The sequence below is a fragment of the Phymastichus coffea genome, unplaced genomic scaffold, assembly GCF_024137745.1.
Source record: "Phymastichus coffea isolate CEN01 unplaced genomic scaffold, Cenicafe_Pcof_1.1 PCOF00002, whole genome shotgun sequence".
NCBI lineage: Eukaryota > Metazoa > Arthropoda > Insecta > Hymenoptera > Eulophidae > Phymastichus > Phymastichus coffea.
Window position 1 is genome coordinate 4330365 of NW_026706813.1, and position 19996 is coordinate 4350360.

The following is a 19996-nucleotide window of genomic DNA, read 5'->3' on the forward strand; positions in this document are numbered from 1 at the left end:
GTAACCAGCTCCAGGGTTAAGGAAATTGGGGTTAAGAATTTGGGGTTACAGTGTGGCAGGGCGACCAGCTCGAGGGTTGATGAAATTGGGGTGTAGAAGTTCGAGGTTAGAACGTGGCAGGGCAACCAGCTCGAGGGATAAGGAAATTAGGATGTAGGAGCTACGGGTTACAGTGTGGCAATGTAGCTAGATCGAGGGTTTATCAAATTGGGGTGTAGGAGATCGGGGTTAGAGCGTGGCAGGATAACCAGCTCGAGGGTAAAGATAATTGGTGTGTAGGAGCTACGGGTTACAGCGTGGAAATGTAGTCACCTCGAGGATTGATGAAATTCGGGTTTAGGAGTTCGGGGTTAGAGCGTCGCAGGGTAACCAGCTCCAGGGTTAAGGAAATTGGGGTTAAGAGTTGGGGTTACAGTGTGGCAGGGCGACCAGCTCGAGGGTTGATGAAATTGGGGTGTAGAAGTTCGAGGTTAGAACGTGGCAGGGCAACCAGCTCGAGGAATAAGGAAATTGGGATGTAGGAGCTACGGGTTACAGTGTGGCAATGTAGCTAGATCGAGGGTTTATCAAATTGGGGTGTAGGAGATCGGGGTTAGAGCGTGGCAGGATAACCAGCTCGAGGGTCAAGATAATTGGTGTGTAGGAGCTACGGGTTACAGCGTGGAAATGTAGTCACCTCGAGGATTGATGAAATTCGGGTTTAAGAGTTCGGGGTTAGAGCGTTGCAGGGCAACCAGCTCGAGGGTTAAGGAAATTGGGGTTAAGAGATTGGGGTTACAGTGTGGCAGGGCGACCAGCTCGACGGTTGATGAAATTGGTGTGTAGAAGTTCGAGGTTAGAGCGTGGCAGGGAAACAAGCTCGAGGGTTAAGGAAATTGGGGTTAAGAGTTTGGGGTTACAGCGTAGCAATGAAGTCACCTCGAGGATTGATGAAATTCGGGTTTAGGAGTTCGGGGTTAGAGCGTTGCAGGGCAACCAGCTCGAGGGTTAAGTATATTGGGGTTAAGAGTTTGGGGTTACAGTGTGGCAGGGCGACCAGCTCGAGGGTTGATAAAATTGGTGTGTAGAAGTTCGAGGTTAGAACGTGGCAGGGAAACTAGCTCGAGGGTTAAGGAAATTGGGGTTAAGAGTTTGGGGTTACAGCGTGGCAGGGTAACCACCTTGAGGATCAATGTAATTCGGGTATAGGAGTTCAGGGATAGAGCGTGGCAGGGTAACCAGCTCCAGGGTTAAGGAAATTGGGGTTAGGAGTTTGGGGTTACAGTGTGGCAGGGCGACCAGCTTGACGGTTGATGAAATTGGGGTGTAGAAGTTCGAGGTTAGAGCGTCGCAGGGTAACCAGCTCCAGGGTTAAGGAAATTGGGGTTAAGAATTTGGGGTTACAGTGTGGCAGGGCGACCAGCTCGAGGGTTGATGAAATTGGGGTGTAGAAGTTCGAGGTTAGAACGTGGCAGGGCAACCAGCTCGAGGGATAAGGAAATTGGGATGTAGGAGCTACGGGTTACAGTGTGGCAATGTAGCTAGATCGAGGGTTTATCAAATTGGGGTGTAGGAGATCGGGGTTAGAGCGTGGTAGGATAACCAGCTCGAGGGTCAAGATAATTGGTGTGTAGGAGTTACGGGTTACAGCGTGGAAATGTAGTCATCTCGAGGATTGATGAAATTCGGGTTTAAGAGTACGGGGTTAGAGCGTTGCAGGGCAACCAGCTCGAGGGTTAAGGAAATTGGGGTTAAGAGATTGGGGTTACAGTGTGGCAGGCCGACCAGCTCGACGGTTGATGAAATTGGTGTGTAGAAGTTCGAGGTTAGAGCGTGGCAGGGAAACAAGCTCGAGGGTTAAGGAAATTGGGGTTAAGAGTTTGGGGTTACTGCATAGCAATGTAGTCACCTCGAGGATTGATGAAATTCGGGTTTAGGAGTTCGGGGTTAGAGCGTGGCAGCGTAACCAGCTCGAGGGTTAAGGAAATTGGGGTTAAGGGTTTGAGGTTACAGCGTGGCAGGGCAACCAGCTCGAGGGTTAAAGAAATTGGGATTTAGGAGTTCGGGGTTAGAGCGTGGTAGGGCAACCAGCTCGAGGGTTAAGGAAATTCAAGTTAAGGGTTTGGGGTTACATCGTGGCAGGGTGACCAGTTCGAGGGTTAATGAAATTAGGGTGTAGGAGCTACGGGTTACAGCGTGGCAATGTAACCATTTCGAGGGTTGATGAAATTGGGGTGTAGTAGCTACGGGTTACATCGTGGCAATGTAACCAGCTCGACGGTTGATGAAATTGGGGTGTAGGAGTTACGGGTTATAGCGTGGCAGGGTAACTAGCTTTAGGTTTAAGGGAAGGGGATCAGGTTGGTAGGGGATCAGGGTAACAAATGAATGCTGAGTTCACTCTTCAATGAAGGGGTAGCAGCCCCTGGTGACGGATACTGTTGTTACGTCTCGTGCATCAACTACGAATAGCTAATGAATGAGACGTTCCAATATGTTGACTAGTGGTTGGATATGTCTTACTTATAATAAATGTATGTGGAAATGTATGTCAGATAATTGCACTACCTTGATAATCGTAGCTTTTAATTGTTGACAGAAATGCAGCAGGCTCTAACTGCTTGTAGAATTTTATAAATGTAGTAGGCTCTAACTGCTCGTTGAATTGTATAAATGTAGCAGGCTCTAACTGCTTGTTGAATTGTATAAATGTAGCAGGCTCTAACTGCTTGTTGAATTGTATAAATGTAGCAGGCTCTAACTGCTTGTTGAATTGTATAAATGTAGCAGGCTCTAACTGCTTCTTGAATTGTATAAATGTAGCAGGCTCTAACTGCTTGTTGAATTGTATAAATGTAGCAAGCTCTAACTGCTTGTTGAATTGTATAAATGTAGCAAGCTCTAACTGCTTGTTGAATTGTATAAATGTAGCAGGCTCTAACTGCTTGTTGAATTGTTTTGGGTAGGTCGTTGAATAATTACTTGCACCATATTACTTTGTAATAGTCGCGAGTTTATTAAGTAAGGTAATCATCAATTGTCGGACCGGTGTGTACGGAGTTGAGTCTTACAGGTACTTATTGACTGACTGACGGACTACTGATCAACTGCCTGAGTAGTTTGTTCATTCCTTTTTATATCTTTTATAGCTCTTTTCAGGTCAGTATCGCGATATGGTGTGACATTTTGCTTTTGCTGCATATAAATTTTGCGTTTGGTGACTTTATTTAGGCGTGTCATTTACCTCGTATTTCATCAGCTTTTTGTTGATGTGCAAGTATTTTAACAGCTTTGAATTTCATGAATGTGCATTTGTTACAAAAAAGGATGCGTCGTAAGCCGTAACACTTTATTTCGGAGTGTCATTCATCTCGCGTTTCGTCAGCTGACGTGCGAGTAGGTTAGCAGCTTTGAATTTCACGAATGTGCATTTGTTACAAAAAGGATGCGTCGTAAGACGTAACACTGTATACTTTTGTGTTACATTTTAAACGGAATTTCATAAACTTCATTTCTTCTGAAAAAATTTTGCTAGAAAATATTTGAAAACATAGCTTTTCTTTCAGGCGACTTAGGGGGTTGCAACCCAACCCCTGCAGACGAAATCCATATATTTATCTAAAATTTTTTAAAAGAATGACTTAGAGTTTGTTTCGTCGAAAATTGTGCATAAAATACGAAAATTTCGCTATAAAGTGGTGTTGTCGAGTAACTTTCGGACGTAGCTTTCACTCTCTAAATAGTTTATTCGGCAGAACAAAAGTATACATGTGTTTGGCTTTTTTGAGCGTCATAGAACATGAAATAACCAGTATAATCTTCGATTAATAACTTCTTATATTGTATTAATAACATTAAGGGGTAGTTCACTCTCGAAATAATAGATAATAAGAAAACCCCAAAATCGTCAATATTGTTTTATCATTTTCTACTAGAATATCATTGTTAAAGTTTTTTAACATAACATTTTGATTTTGTTAGATAATAATACACTTAAAAATACAGTTTTTCCCCTATAAAACGTAGGGGTTGCAACACGCGGGGACCAAATTGATGTGTGTCTTTTACTTTTTTTATAAATATCTCGTATTTTTTTTGTTTCATAAAAAAATATTCATTACAACTAAAGATATTGCTATAGAACTGCTTTTGGAACTGTTTTTTGGGGGTGGGTTTAATCCCTTAGATAGCTTTTTCCTCCGATAAAAAAAATACGTGTCTTTTATTTTTTTACGAACTATAACATATCTCAATTGCAGAAAAATCAGAGGCAGAGGGTTGGGGTGGTTCCCTTGTCATATAATTTTATAATGGTTCTTGTTTTGATCGTAGTCTGTTACTTTTATTTATCAGTCAAATTTAATAGTGATAATTATCTGAAAAAACACCACGTTATAAATGATTATAAAGTAATGTAATGCAAAAATACCTACATAAGTTCATTTGTTCACGTTATATTATTGTATGTACAAGGTGTGTTCAAAAAGTAAGGTGACTTTGTCTTTTTAAGAAAAAATATTTATTTATTTATGAATATTTATGTTGTCCCTTTCAAAGTAATCCCCCTCAGATACAATATACTTATGCCAACGGTTTTTCCAATCCTCAAAGCACTTCTCATAAGCACTTTTCGGTATAGCCTTGAGCTCTTCCAGCGATGCAGTCTTTATCTCTTCAATCGTTGCAAATCTCCGTCCTTTCATAGGTCTCTTTAGTTTTGGGAACAAGAAAAAGTCACATGGGGCCAAATTCGGTGAATATGGTGGCTGAGGCATGATTGTGGTGTTGTTTTTGGCCAAAAAATCTCTCACAAGCAAAGATAAGTGAGCAGCGGCATTATCGTGATGCAAAAGCCATGAATTGTTTTTCCACAATTCTTGGCGTTTTCTTCGTAATGCTTCTCGCAAACGGCGCATAACTTCAAGATAATACTGTTTATTGACCGTACGTCCATATGGTAAGAACTCCTGATGCACCACGCCATGGTAATCGAAGAAAACAGTGAACAAAACTTTGACATTTGATTGAACTTGGTGTGCTTTTATCGGTCTTGGCTCATCTAGGCCCTTCCATTGGGACGACTGGACTTTGGTTTCGATATCATAACCATATACCCATGATTCGTCACCAGTTATGACCCTTTTGAGTAAATCTGGGTCGTCGTTGACGTCATTCAACAGTTCTTGAGCGATGCTCATGCGACGGTTCTTTTGGTCAAAATTTAGCAATTTCGGAACAAACTTCGCTGACACACTTCTCATGCCCAAAACGTTAGAAAAAATTTCATGGCACGAGCCAAGCGATATACCAACGTCCTCAGCAACTTCTCTGATAGTGATTCGTCGATTTTTCAGAACAATTTTCTTCACTGCTTGAACGTTTTCATCAGTTGTTGACGTGCTTGGGCGTCCAGAGCGAGGCTCGTCATTGGCATCTTCCCGACCATCTTGGAAGAGTTTGTACCACTTGTAAACGTTTTTTTTACTCAGAACAGTTTCACCGTATGCCACCGTCAACATTTCAAGTGTTTCGGAGCACTTTATTTTATTTTTTACACAAAGTTTGATGCAAATCCTTTGATCTATATCTTTCGATAGCAAGAAATCGCCGAGCACGCAAAACACTTATAACCTTTACACCTCTCACAACCAAACAAAAAATGCTATACACTTGAAACTTGGTACAGATGTTCGGGAAGAGTGTACCAACATAACAAAACAAAAAAATCGATAATCGAAAGTACGTTGCCCGTGAATTTTGAAAAGTCACCTTACTTTTTGAACACACCTCGTATGTTATGAAAAATTTAAACTTGTATGTTTCTTCGGGAGATATAGATTATTACTAAATACGTTACACGTGACTGTAATGATTTGTTATTAAAAATACAAATTTTCAATTGACAAAATACTTTTCTTTCATACTGTCTTATATATTTCCAAGGATTTTATAACGAGAGCAAGCAGTATGCTCTCTCTCATCCTTTTCTCGGTAAGGCATAGTGGTCGACGTTGGGCGCATGTTAGAAATGCATCTAACACTTGGCCTTTTGTTTCACCATCGATGATTGCCGAGGAGTGGCCGAAGAGACTCGATGGGCTCCCGTAGTGGTAACGAGAGAGAGTGAGAAAGAGAGAGAGAGCGCACGCACTATACAGGTCTAGGCAGGCGTGCGACTCACGACCGATAAGCGTTGCGTCACATACCGCCTAAAAAGTAGGCTGAGTAGGGAAGCTGCGAGTAAGTGACCGCGAGCTGGTCGACATTGTACGTTGAAAAATCAGCGAGTGCATCTCTGCAGAGAAAGGTCAATAAAGGACAGTCACCACACGTGATTCGAGTTTTCGCCGCGCAATACAAGAGAGGCTGCCCTTTGCTGCGAGGTACACGATTTTGACGCCTGCTAATCAGTCTTCTTCTTCAAGTATTCCTCATAGAGAAGAAGAAGTGATACCAACGCAGTTTCGCTCGACACCGCCTACTTCACAAAGTCAATCAGCCTGAAAAAAAACAAGGTCAGGTTTTCGTTTTCTCTCTCTAGTCTATCTCACCACGGCATACTTGCCATTGCGTTAGATTTAAATGCGGTAACGCTTAGTAGCCAGGCGTTCACTCGCGGGCTACCTGAGATTTCTTTTGTGTTTCGAGCAGCGACTCGATAGAATAAGGTATATATCTTTTACCACTAATTGAGTTTGTTTGTTAGTAAGAAAATTTTGCACTTTGATAAACGGTGTGTGTAATTATTTTAGAAGCTTTCCTCTCTTTTCTCTTCAATTACTGAGAGCGAAAATGTCTCTTTCATCCCCCTATAAAAAATTGGTAACAGAAGTACGGCGACATTGCGCCTATTTATGATAATTAATTTTTCCTTGTTTAATCCAAATAGATCATGTAAAATGTGGTACCGGATGACCAGTTTTTTCTCAGGTTTAACCGTGAAATGATATTGAACCTAATCAAATAGAAGCAAACGTGATATCGAATTTCGATATTACGTTATACGAGTGTAAAGATTAATTAGCCATATTGACGTTTGAAAATAAAAATTAACTCCGTCAAAATAAAAAAAAAGTACATGTCTATTATTATTTTTCGATATTGAAGAAGTGTACAGAATTGTAGAAAGATTAGTGATTTACATTAGGGTAGTGTTACTTGTCAGATCGGTTATCTTAGATTATATGATTTTAGATTATATGTTAGTGTCTTCATTCTTTACCTTCAGATCATTCTAATTTTTGATAAATCAGTTATATATGCAGTAAAATAATTAAGCTAAAACTAGGTCTAACTTTTTATACTCAATTTCAAATTCTACACATAGTAATTTCATACCTGAGTGATACGATAGTTCAGAAGCTTGTACATGACCATGTTGGCTTAAATGTGTTGTTATATCTTTGAATAGTTCTTCTTTTTCTGTTTTACGAGCAAAACAAAAATCTGATATTTTATTTTGAAACATTACTAGAAGCTGAAATGAGAAAAATAATGTTTATTGATAAAATTATACTGAATATTTTCTAATTAAACAGTTAATACTTGAATGCAACATTAGAAGAGGATAATGTAATATCAATTTGTAATTGATTTTAACAATTTTATTAAAATGATTCATTGAAGGCCTGCAATGGCTCAGTCGGTAGGACGTCGCCCTCGCATACGGTAGGCCCAATTTCGATTCTCAGTACCTGCTGATTGATACAAGCACAATTGAAAAAAATTTCATGTGTTTTGTTCTCAAACACATTGCAAGCCTCTGTCACTGATTAGCACTGATGGAGTATAAATATAGCGACGTTAAACAAAATTAAAAAAAATAATAAAAAAATAATTTATTACATAACAAATTTCGAAAATACTTAAAGTAAATATAATTCGTACACTATAGCTTTTTATAACTATAGTCAAAAGTATTAAATGTTATGAATTGGAATTATTTTATTCTCAATTAGCTAAACTGTCTAAAATCAATTGAGATGATCGTCAAGGCGAGATTAAATAAAGGAATAAGTCCAAACGAGATTTGTATAGATACAGAAAGAGAGAGACTGCGTTAATTTATCGGTATCGAATAGTCATAATACTCGCTTGGGATCAAAATACGACTCAGGTTGTGTGACTTATTCATTGTTTAGACTGAGACAATGAATTTATGAAACTAGATACATACGTACAGGGCTCGACAGTAAGTCTTGATTGTCCGCTCAGTATGCGTGGAGTATATGGTGTAACAGGCTGCCGCCTAGCCGCAAATCCCGGGTAATTGTAGTCCTCAATACGGCCAGACGGTGCAGTGTTAGCTGTATGCTTCTAGCACACTTACTCACCTCGATCCGGTGTACGCATGCGCCGTGTCCACTCAGCGACCCAACGTGGGTGCGCAATCCCCCCGCAAAGTAGCGCTGGTGCGCTAACTTACTAGCGCGCCGTCGGACTCTGCAAACACCTCGGTCGACGAACAGCTCCTACTATGCTCACGCGATCCGTGCTGGATTACCGGTGCATTCGAATCGAATGTAAACAATAACACCGATGCCGGACAAAGGGAAGACGAAATAATAAGATCGTCTCTTACTGATCTCTAACCACTTTATTTAGTCAAAACTAAACCTGTATAAGGGACGATTTGCCGAGAGTCTTACGCACGCTATTTCGACACAATAATTCGAATGGGGAGAGAGAGAGCGGACTTCACGGACTATTCCCACGCACGCTACCTATAAATTCACCGCGCACGCTGCGCGGGATCGCACGCAAAATGTAATACCAAGTGCAGCGCACTTACCGCTAAATCGATGAGGATACGGTGGCCAACCGTATCCGATTATACTAAGAAAAGAAGAACTGCCCTCTGCGACTGCTTCTTCGCTAATGTTGTTGCGCTGCTGTGGATGTTTCTGAGATTGAGCTCCCAGCTGCCGAGGCCGCACATGTTGAGCAGTGTGAGCACTCGACACTCCACCCTGAACGTCGTCACCACTATTGGTGACAAAAAATGATAAAAAATTTTCAAACGGCTACATTTTAAAAATTAATCAAGATGTCGAAGTCGGATTATTATCAAAATACTTGTAATGCCTCAAATTTCGAAATAATTACAACAATAAACAATAAAAATTTTTTTTCGAAAGTTATTAACTTTTTGTTTAAATAATTGCTAATATCTTAAAAAATATATCTTTTTTTTTAAAAATTCTTGCTCCTACGTGTTTCTGAGGATTTTTACTATCAAAATCAATCATAAAATTCAAGGGCCCGATATATCGGAAGGCGTAGCCCTAATCAAAAGATGCCTCGGTGTACGTCACAACGGCAACGGAACGTCTTCTTGGTCTTACACTGAGGCATTTTCTTCTAATTAGGGCTACGCCTTCCAATATGTCGGGCTCTTGAATTTTATGACTGATTCCGATAGTAAAAATCCTCAGAAACACGCAGGAGCAAGAATTTACAAAAGAAAAATATACTTTTTGAGATATTAGCAATTGTTTAAACAAAAAATTAATAATGTGATGTTTGTATCACTTATACATAATAATTCATACTCCCGTATCTAGTTGCGTTAATGAGTAAGAATTCGTTTCTAATAAATCTACTCTACTTGTCAATAAAATAAATTGATAAATCAAATATATGCGAATATGAATAAGATTTCAGGGAAAGTGAGACTATGCCCTAGTTTCTTATGGTGCGAATTGTCCCATAATCAGAGCTAAAATCTTCCTTGTAGAGGATATAATTCGGCCCAAGTTTCTTATAGCGCGAGATGTTCTATAAGTTGAGCTCGAATTATAGGAAAGGAAAGGTCTTGCTCAGTTAATCACAATGACAGAAAGAACTTAGGTATTAGCCAAGTTTATTCAGATTCATGCGCTCACTTTGCAAGGCTAGAAGTAAATGCCAGCCTGTGCAATAGTGGGCGTATTTATACACAAATTTTCCCGCCTATTTTCGCAGGAGCGTTTTCTTTGAGAAGTTTTCGAATATTCAAGAAACATTCGCGAATTTTAAGAAATGAGTTTTCTTAATTTACAAGTAAATAAACATTAATAATGAGCTTTCAACACATGTGAACTTTACAGAATTCGTTATTTGTTAATTTAGTGTAATTTACAATTATCGAAAATAGTGTCGTCAAATGTTATTGTTAAGTGAGAACTTTTAAAAAATTCATCCTGATATATGTAATGTAAAACTTATATGTACTAGTATTATGTATAATCGCGCCGCGCGTATTAATTGTACACGTTAAGCACGCGTAAGCAGTTCGGCGGCCGCGTAGTAATGCGATGACGGTAGTAACACTCTCGCGTGGGATGACTGTATCGCCCACGCCTGACAAAGGCAGTCTAGCGCCAGAGCTAATCCCGAGCAGACGTATTCCGTTCAGATTTACATACAGTTTTTATTCAGTTGCTTTCGTATAGTTTTGATCTCAGATTTCTTTTTGTCAATCAGTTTTTATTTATTGTTAAATTCACCAAATCAGTATATTCATATCCTTGCTATCAGCTATTAACGCATTATTATAAAATACACACATATATATATATATATATACGTATACGGCGTACGTTCAGATCGATTACAGCATAATTACTTGTACAAGGATAACAGTTATTATAAGGACCAGCAAAATAATAAAAGGATTATATATTACTGGACGTATATTTTGACGATATATATACAATTATAACTATATAATTTCGAGGACAAACCTACTAATAATAATAATAAATAAACTTCTAACAAGTAAGTAACTCAAGGTTCATTAGTGTAAATTTATTTTCTTCTTACTTATTTTTTTTCTATAATAATAACAATATTTGGATTAATTACCATTTGGCAAATTTCCGCATATTCATTTTGTGTATAACTACATATATATATATATACATATGTATATATGTAGACGTGTATGCGTTCGTTAAATTTTTAATTATATTGGCTTCGGTATTTTGCTTTCGCGACTCTTTCCGTTTATTATCATAAATACCGGTCGCGCCAGAGTAACGCGATCTTCTCAATTACATAGCGTTATAGCCTACGCTGACTAAGTATTTAGAAATTAAGCACGTCCCCGGATAACATGATATGCATGTGTACGGGATAAACCGTACGTCTACGAAATTTCGACAAGCTCGGTTCCAAGCTGCTAAAATTTCCGAGTATACTTTAATTCGAACTTTATAAAGAACCCCTATATACACATATATATATATTCCAGTTATTTGATTTTTTTCCATAAATATACTTATACGATTAAAATATATCTAATAATTAACTAGCGAGCGTTAAGTGAGCGGGGTCTCATGTATGCAGCAATACACCACATCGAGTTATAGTGTCGCTCGTTTGCTAGAAAGACACTAACAACATGTGTGTCTATTACGATACACATAACAAATGGTAGCAGAGCGTGGTTACTTTGCTGTTTGGCGCTCCTAATTAATTAATTATTAACGCTTAATATAAAAAAAATATATATATATAAAAAAAAATATTATTTACCAAATAGGGCGTATGATTATAATAATAATATATTTATACTATATTTAATATTTAAATAATTTAATTAATTTAAATTTATTTTAATGGATTAAATTAGTTATTAATTGATTTAATTAATTAAAAATTAATTATTCTAATTTAATTGATTAATTTAATTATAATATAATTTTTAATATTTAATTTTATTATTTTAAAATTTTATTATATACTCACTATACCGTCTCCGAAATAAGAAGATAATATTATGCGATTAGCGTAGAAGTCAGGAATAAGACTGACACATTAGCGTTACTTAATAAAACGAAATGGACCCTGCGGCGGTAGCAGCAGCGCAACAGCAGGCGCAAGAACAGCAACAAGCAACTCTAGTTATGCTGCAATCGGCATCAGCGAGTTTTGCTCTACAAAACTCCTTGTTAGGAATACCGGAGTTCGACGGAAAGAATCTCCCATTAAAAGATTTTATTCAGGATATAAAAAATGGATCTGCCACAGTACCTGTCGCCCAAAGACCGAATTATGTAAAGGCCGTTATAGCAAAATTAAGGGGACCGGCTAGGGACTGTTTGTATGGAAAAACCGTTAATACTGCGGAAGAATTAACGAAAGCTTTAAAGGAAAGATTTGCACCGTGTAAGGATTTTGCTTATTACGATGCAAGACTACATGCGTTAAGAATGAAACAGGGCGATACTGTCGGAGATTTCCATGACCGAATTAATATATTGTTGAATTGTGCAGAACACGCACTAAAAGACGAACTGGGAGCACAATTTAACGAGATTATGTTGACACCATTGAAGTCAGCCGTAGTAAAAATATTTGTAAACGGTCTACCTAAAGAAATAGGGGACTTAGTGGATGTCAAATGCCCTACTTGTTTGAGCGATGCTTATAAAGAAGCCTTGAGAATTGAGGCTCGAAATAATATGAAACCTAAATTTGATGCTAACAAATGGACTGGTTTCAACAAAAATTTGGACGTTGCTTACGTGCAAGAGCAGGGATTGGAATCAGAAGAACAGTTGCCCATTGAATTCGAAGAATTGCCCGCTGAATTTCAACAACTCTACATCCAAAAGAACCAGTACCAACAGAGGCAATTTCAACAAAATCCAGAGAACGGTAATAACTATCAAAGCAATAATAATCAGTACTTCAATAACGGAGGCTACTCTGGAAGTAACTCTCAGCATAATAGATTTCAAGGACAGAGGCAATATCAGCCTAGGACTGGGAATTGGAGTCCGAGATTCCAAAACTCGCAAGGCCGCTCGTATGAACAAAATAACGGAAGACTATACAATCCGGATACAGACACTTATCTGTATCCTACAGGGAGACGGTATGGCACGATTAATTATGATCAACCGAGACTTGGATCGCCCCAAGGACAAAACGGCCAGTTGAAACAAATTGGACAATACCAACGAGAATTAAGACCGAATCCGCCGTATAACCAACCGACGAATGCTGAGCCTTTAAACTCGCAAACGGCTCGTCCCGACATCAAGGTGACGAGCCTCGCAAAACCGACACAAACAATGATCGAGGAAGCCAAGGCAGTTCTGGCACAACTGGCAGACCAGCCGAGTCAGAAAGAGGGAATGCCACCGGCACCTGTAATGACAGTATTACAGAAACCCCTGGCTACCAGTATGGAGGACCAGGAGTCTGCATTGCCGCGAATCGGGGATCTGGCGATGGAGATTGTGAGATCCATGAGCCGACGAGAGTAAGGTTCTGTATACCTGAAACTAATCAAAAATGGACAGTATTTATGGTAGACAATGGCGCTTCAGTAAATATAATTAAATTTAAGACTCTGAGGTGGACAACGACTTTTAATCCGAGGGAAGCTACTTCGCTTAGTGGCATTACAGCTCATACAGTACCAACGTTGGGGACTGTTATGCTAAGCATAAATGGACGAAGTACTAAATTTCATATTGTTTGGGACAATTTTCCAATACAAGAAGACGGAATGTTGGGAAGAGCATTTCTGAAAACTACAAGGGCTGTGATATCTTATCACAACGATGCCTTAATGTTAAACAGCGATGTGATGAACCCAGTGCCGTTTCTGCCAGAGAATATTCCAATAAACAATCTACGTAACGATCTTATCGCTATGTACCCCATCAAGTACCAAGAAATGCTGAAAGAAGGTAAAATACCTCCTTATGAAGGGGAGACCGATTCTTCTGAAATTAATGTAAATGATGTGAACATCAACCATAGCAAGGTAAAATATAAGATACCTGCAAGGTCGCGCCAAGTTATCCAAATAAACCTGGTACAGACAAATCTAGTGGAAGGTTATCTCCCCCGAATCAACGTAGGAGACGATCGAGTATATATGGGACAAGGAGTAGTAACAAACCAAAATGGAACTTGTAAAATTATGGCTGTTAATACTCATTTTGATGAAGACGTGACAATAGAAGTGGACCCGAGGATCATACTGCCATTCGAGCATATAAATCCCGAGGGTAGTTCGCCTTCGGAAAGTGAAAGCGAATGCACTACTCCACGGAATGCTGAAATACAACTCAAACAAAAATATAAGAGGCTACTTAAACTATTGAGAACAGGACATTTGGCACCAAACGAATACAGAAGTATTAAACGCTTGATAAAACAATACCCAAATGTATTTTTACTGCCAGGTGAGCCGTTACCATGTACAAGTATTATTGAACATGAAATTCATCTGGAAAACAATGTACCCATTAACACTAAACAATATCGACACCCACCGGCTCATAAGCAGTTTATAGAAGAACAAATTACGAAACGACTTAAGGTTGGAATTATAGAGGAGTCAAATTCCCCTTATAATTCTCCTTTATGGATTGTACCGAAGAAAGCTGGAAGCGATGGCAAACCACGTTGGCGAATTGTGATAGACTTCCGTGAATTGAACAGTAGAACTATTGGAGACGCTTATCCTCTCCCTAACATCGCAGATATTTTAGACCAGCTAGGAGGCTGTACCTATTTTTCAACATTCGATCTTGCAAATGGCTTCCAACAAATTCCTTTGAAAGCCGAGGACAAAGCTAAAACTGCATTTTCTACTTTACGTGGACATTTTCAGTATATACGTATGCCCGAGGGTTTGGTGAACGCCCCGGCTACGTTTCAACGAATGATGGACCATTTACTAAGAGGATTGCTAAACGTCGAGATGCTAGTTTATCTCGATGATATAATAGTTTATGCAAAGGACTTGGATGATCACGAGAGAAAGGTCAGAAAACTATTCGAAAGATTGTCTAATGCAGGACTGGTCCTACAGCCGGACAAGGTAGAATACTTGCGTAGAGAAGTCAAATTCCTAGGACATATAATTAGCAAACGAGGCGTGGAACCGGACCCAAAACTGGTCTCTGCGGTCATGGACTTTCCACGTCCAACCGGTGTAAAAAGTATCCGATCCTTTTTGGGACTATCAGGCTACTATCGACGTTTTATTAAAGATTACTCGAAAATAGCGAAACCACTGAGTGACCTAACTAAAAAGGACAGAGAATACGAATGGGGGCCCGAACAAGAAGAAGCTTTCAATACACTAAAAGAACTCCTATGTAAAGCTCCCATACTGACATTCCCCGATTTCGAGAAACCTTTCACTTTGACTACCGATGCTTCGGACTATGCTGTAGGGGCTATCCTATCGCAGGAAGTAGATGGTGTGGAGCGCCCGGTGGCATATCTATCGAGATTATTAAACAAATCAGAAAGAAATTATACGACGACAGAAAAGGAATGCATTTCGTGATTATATGCCATGAATCAATTCCGCCCATACCTGATGTGCAAGAAATTCCCCCTAATAGCCGACCACGAGCCATTGAATTATATGCACAACCGTAAAGACCCGGGACAAAGATTGATGAGGTGGATGTTCAAGTTCACCGATTTTCAATACACCTTCAAATTTAAACCCGGTAAATTGAACTGCAATGCCGATTCACTTTCCCGCAACCCAGTGGACCTGAACGAGTATTTAAAAGAGAAAGAAAAGTGCGAACAGGATCTCAATGACAATATACCTAATATACAGGTAATGATGTTCAAGAAGTGGAAAGACAAATCAAAAGAACAAGAGGCCGCTAAAGAAAAGTTAGAGGAAGAAAAGAAAAGAATGCGCAAACGAGCAAACTCGATTGCTGGCGAATCTAGACCGATAGGTAGACCTTTAGGCTCTAAAACCAACAAACAAAAGCCAGAGTTGGAACATAGTGTGATAGCTGGGAGAACGAGGAGTAAGAATCCTGCTCCACTGACGACTGCCGCCGACCCACAGCCTAGTACGTCCGGTCAAAGGTCAAAGGCAGGGACTAAATTGCCTACGGATAAAAGGAATCCTACGACACGAGCTTCGGGAACTAGACCGAAGATACCGCAAGGTCAAAATTCGAGTAATGCCTCGACTAACCGAGAAAGCGGAATTAGGACTGACATTTCCCGGAGGCCGCTGGTGAGGAAAGATACGCCTCTAACGACGCCTGTAATAAAAAAACATGCGAGAGTCCAAGAAATCCAGAGTCAGGTTGACACCGCAGGATCTTATGAGGCTCTAACGGACGAATCTAGTGTAGAAACCGATAGGATCGCTACTAAAAACCCGACATTTTTTCAGAGATCTATGATGTCGTCGACGGGTATAGACGAAACAGACGTTAACACACGCAAACAAGGGAGTTCTGAAAGCGAACCCCCGATTCCAGATTTTACTCGTACTGGATTAAGGGAACAGGAGAAAACCGAAAGGTTAGAAGATTCAGCTCAAAATATACAGGACAAAACATTAGTTGAAAATACTGAATCGAGTACACAACAAACGTCGCAATCTGACGAAAGTGATGGATCGTTGGATATTGAAGTGACCGGCCCTCAAACGAGTAATAACACTGACAGTACTAATGACGACGACGTCTTTGACAATAAACACAATTCTACCGAAAAGGAATTCGTGACCAACCTAACTCAAAATGAACTTGCAGAATCGTGTGCTAGGTTCGAGGAGAGTTTGAGACGACATCGTAGTGCCGAAGACGTGACGTTTTATTGGGACAATAGAGATTTAGAACCGTACGAAATTAGCCACTTCTCTGATGGGGACGAAGTAGATCCTGAATTACAGAATGTGCTAGGAGAAATGGATCCATACAGTGACGAAAACTCGGACGAAGAAATGGAAAGAAGAATAAAAAAATTGGTGGAATTGTCGCAACACGCTGTGGAATCCGAAATAGAACAAAGAAATTCTGAACCTCAGAGCGATACAATAACATCAGACAACGACTCTGTTCATATCAGTGAACGTGAAAAATCTAACGAAAGGGATGAGCTAATCCCTTTGCAGAGACGAGAACTATCGGTGACACCTAATGTGAAAATTGGTGAACCTAAAAGCCGAAGTACCCCATTAAAAAAGGGACAAACGGGTATTAAATTTAAGGGACTCGAAGAAATACCGGAAGAAAAGGAAAGTGTAAATACCGAGACTACACAATCCGCGGTCGAATTGAATTTTTCGAAGGCTCCCATAGATGATGACTTCTTTTTCATCCTGCCTAACGCAAAGGGACCCATAAGTCAGTATAAAAGATCTAGTGATTATAAAAATCCTAGTTCCTCAAATACAGAAGATAGCGAAACCCTTTTGGGTCTTGGGTATTTCGTTTTGCAAAATAATGTGAGAAACTCTCAACAATGCTTAACTTACCAGAGAGACAACATAGTACATCTGATTTCACGGGATTGTGATAATACTATGGCAATAGCCAGATTATTAAGCGAGATAGGCGCTATTGACCTACGTAATATGAAAAATAAAAAACCTAAGATTGGACAAATTTTGACGACAAATTATAAAAAACATAAGATATACTCCGTAGTGGTAAAGGACAAATATTATAACTCAACGAGCGTAGAAACTATTAAGGTCGGATTGGCTAATTTAAAGAAGCTCTTAATTCGTGATAAGGTTAATAGCTTCCGTATATCTAGGAAAGGTGATTACGCAGATGATTTGGGACCAGGTTTGTTAATGGAACTATTGATCGGAGCCTTTGAAGGTAGTCCGATAACGGTTACCGTATGTTACGGGAAAACGACTTTGCCTCCCAAAGAAGAGAGAACAAATATCATTAAAACGTTACATGATAGTTTAATAGGAGGTCATAAGGGAGTAAACCAAACTTATCAGAAAATAAGGGCCCGATATTACTGGCAGGGCATGAGAAATGATGTACTGGACTATGTTAGGAAATGTCCGAAATGTCTAGAAAAGAAAATAGACAGACATAAAACCCATGAACCGATGATTGTCACCGATACTCCTATAGAAGCTTTTGACAAGGTCTCAATAGACACGGTAGGCAAGCTGAGGACGACACCTCGTGGTAATTGTCATTTATTGACAATGCAATGCCACCTAACGAAATACGTAATCATTGTACCCATAAAGGATTTAAAGGCGACTACTATAGCCGACGCGCTCGCTAGACATCTGATATGTCAATTCGGAGCCCCTAGGGCTATTCTCTCAGATCGAGGGACGAGCTTCTTGTCGGATATAGTTGAATCTTTGTTACACCTCTTTAAGGTAAATCACCTTACTACGTCCGCATATAGGCCTCAAACGAACGGGTCATTGGAACGTAGCCATGCCCCTCTTATGGACTTTATGAGGACTTATTCAGAAAACTTCGATGATTGGGACAGGTTGGTTCCATTCGCAGTCTTTACTTATAATACCAGCGTTCATGCTGCAACGGGCTATACGCCTCATGAACTTGTATACGGACGAATAGCTCGATTCCCAATGATGATACCGCGAGAAGAAAAACTGGGTACTTATAATCAGTACTTAATAGACCTCGTTAATAGATTATCGGAATTAAAATTAGCTGCCGGTACGAACCAAATAACTGCGAAAGTACGATCTGAAAAACGATATGACAGTAAAATAAACATGTTTAAGGGTAAGAAAGGCGATTATGCCTGGGTCTTAAACGAGCCCCGCGTAGGCAAGGCAGATAGTTACTATAAGAACCCTCTTAAAATTATTGAAATACTAGGACACAAAAATGTTATTTTGGAATTGCCAAATGGTAAAAGAATTAGAAAGCATGTAGACAAGCTTAAATTAAAACTATAGTATATATATTTTGTTTTAATTTTATTATGTATTTATTAATCACTATTAGTCGCACTATTATACATGTTGAAATTCCTTTTTTCTCTTCTTTTTGCTCCTATTTAATTTTTCTTTCTTTTCCCCTTCTATGACGAATCTGTATTTTTGTTTTCGTTCTTTACATGTGATTACATATATTTTCAGGACTATCCTATTATATTTTTTTTTCCCCTCTTTTGCACTAACCGATATGTGTATTCAATTCTATCTACTGTCGTTGCTATTTCTACCTTTCTTATGGACAAAAGGACAGGAAACATATACAATAGAAAAATTAGACAATAATCCTGGACTGTACTATGAACAATTGAGTCAGATTAAAATGAAAAGAGCTGATTGGAAAGTTTATATAGCTCTCGATATAGCTTATTTAGTAACACAGTCGCGACAATCGGTAGATTTCCGCTCATTTTATGACAAATGTGTTATTCATCTACACATGGCGACCTGTGCCAATAAGTTGGGAGCACAAGTACTGGACCTAAAAATGAAAACTTTAAATAGTTTGCACGAAGACGTCATTTATGCTTCTAAAACAATGGACGGTGTTGCTCCGCCCAAAATAAGGAGCCCACATAGTATAAGAACTAAACGTCTAACGCCTTTTGGAGGCATTGGTACGCTTAGCCATAGCTTATTTGGACTAATAACAGAAGACGAAATTAATGAGATAAATAAAAACTATTTGCAGACCAGAAAACTATGGCGAACCTAGTAGAAAAGAAAACTCATGTAATATTAACCGGCATGGACAAATTATATACTATGATGGACAAACATAGCGAGATTATAACACGCCTAGAATCGCAAGTTACGGATGTACTAAATAAAGTAGAGGACGACCGAAAGCAATGGGACTACATTATGCTCTTGTATTCTTACGGAAGAGCACTAGAGGCGCGTTTAGATCATTGTATTGATGAATCCAGGAGACTATTGGACATATTACATAATGTCAGAGAGGGTAGAATACACCCAGACCTGCTTACCGCTGACGTACTACACCAAATAACCTCTGATATCAAACACGCATATCATGACTTGGATTTTCCGATACCTTCAGAATATTTAAGAATAGAAGAGATTGTAAAAATTTCTAAAGTAGATGCCATTCACAAATCAGGACGGACATTCATAGTTTTGCATCTGCCCTTAGTGGACAGAAACTCATATAACCTTTACAGGTTGCATTCCATATTAGTCCCGCAATCATACACGCCTACAGGAAATTCAGTCTATATAAGATACAAATACCCATATCTGGCCCTGAACAATGACCTAAAACAA

At 39.2% G+C, this 19996-nt stretch overlaps 1 protein-coding gene across 5 annotated transcripts in view; it reads right to left on the reverse strand.

The window, feature by feature from the left end:
• Positions 1 to 19996, reverse strand: part of LOC131663161 (apoptosis-linked gene 2-interacting protein X 1) — a 1103979-nt gene that overhangs the window by 193002 nt on the left and 890981 nt on the right. For all 5 annotated transcript variants that reach the window (XM_058933370.1, XM_058933362.1, XM_058933344.1 and 2 more), the window contains one exon: positions 7318 to 7456. In XM_058933370.1, coding sequence (XP_058789353.1) covers positions 7318 to 7456 — 139 coding nt within the window. The remainder of the gene's footprint in view (positions 1 to 7317; positions 7457 to 19996) is intronic.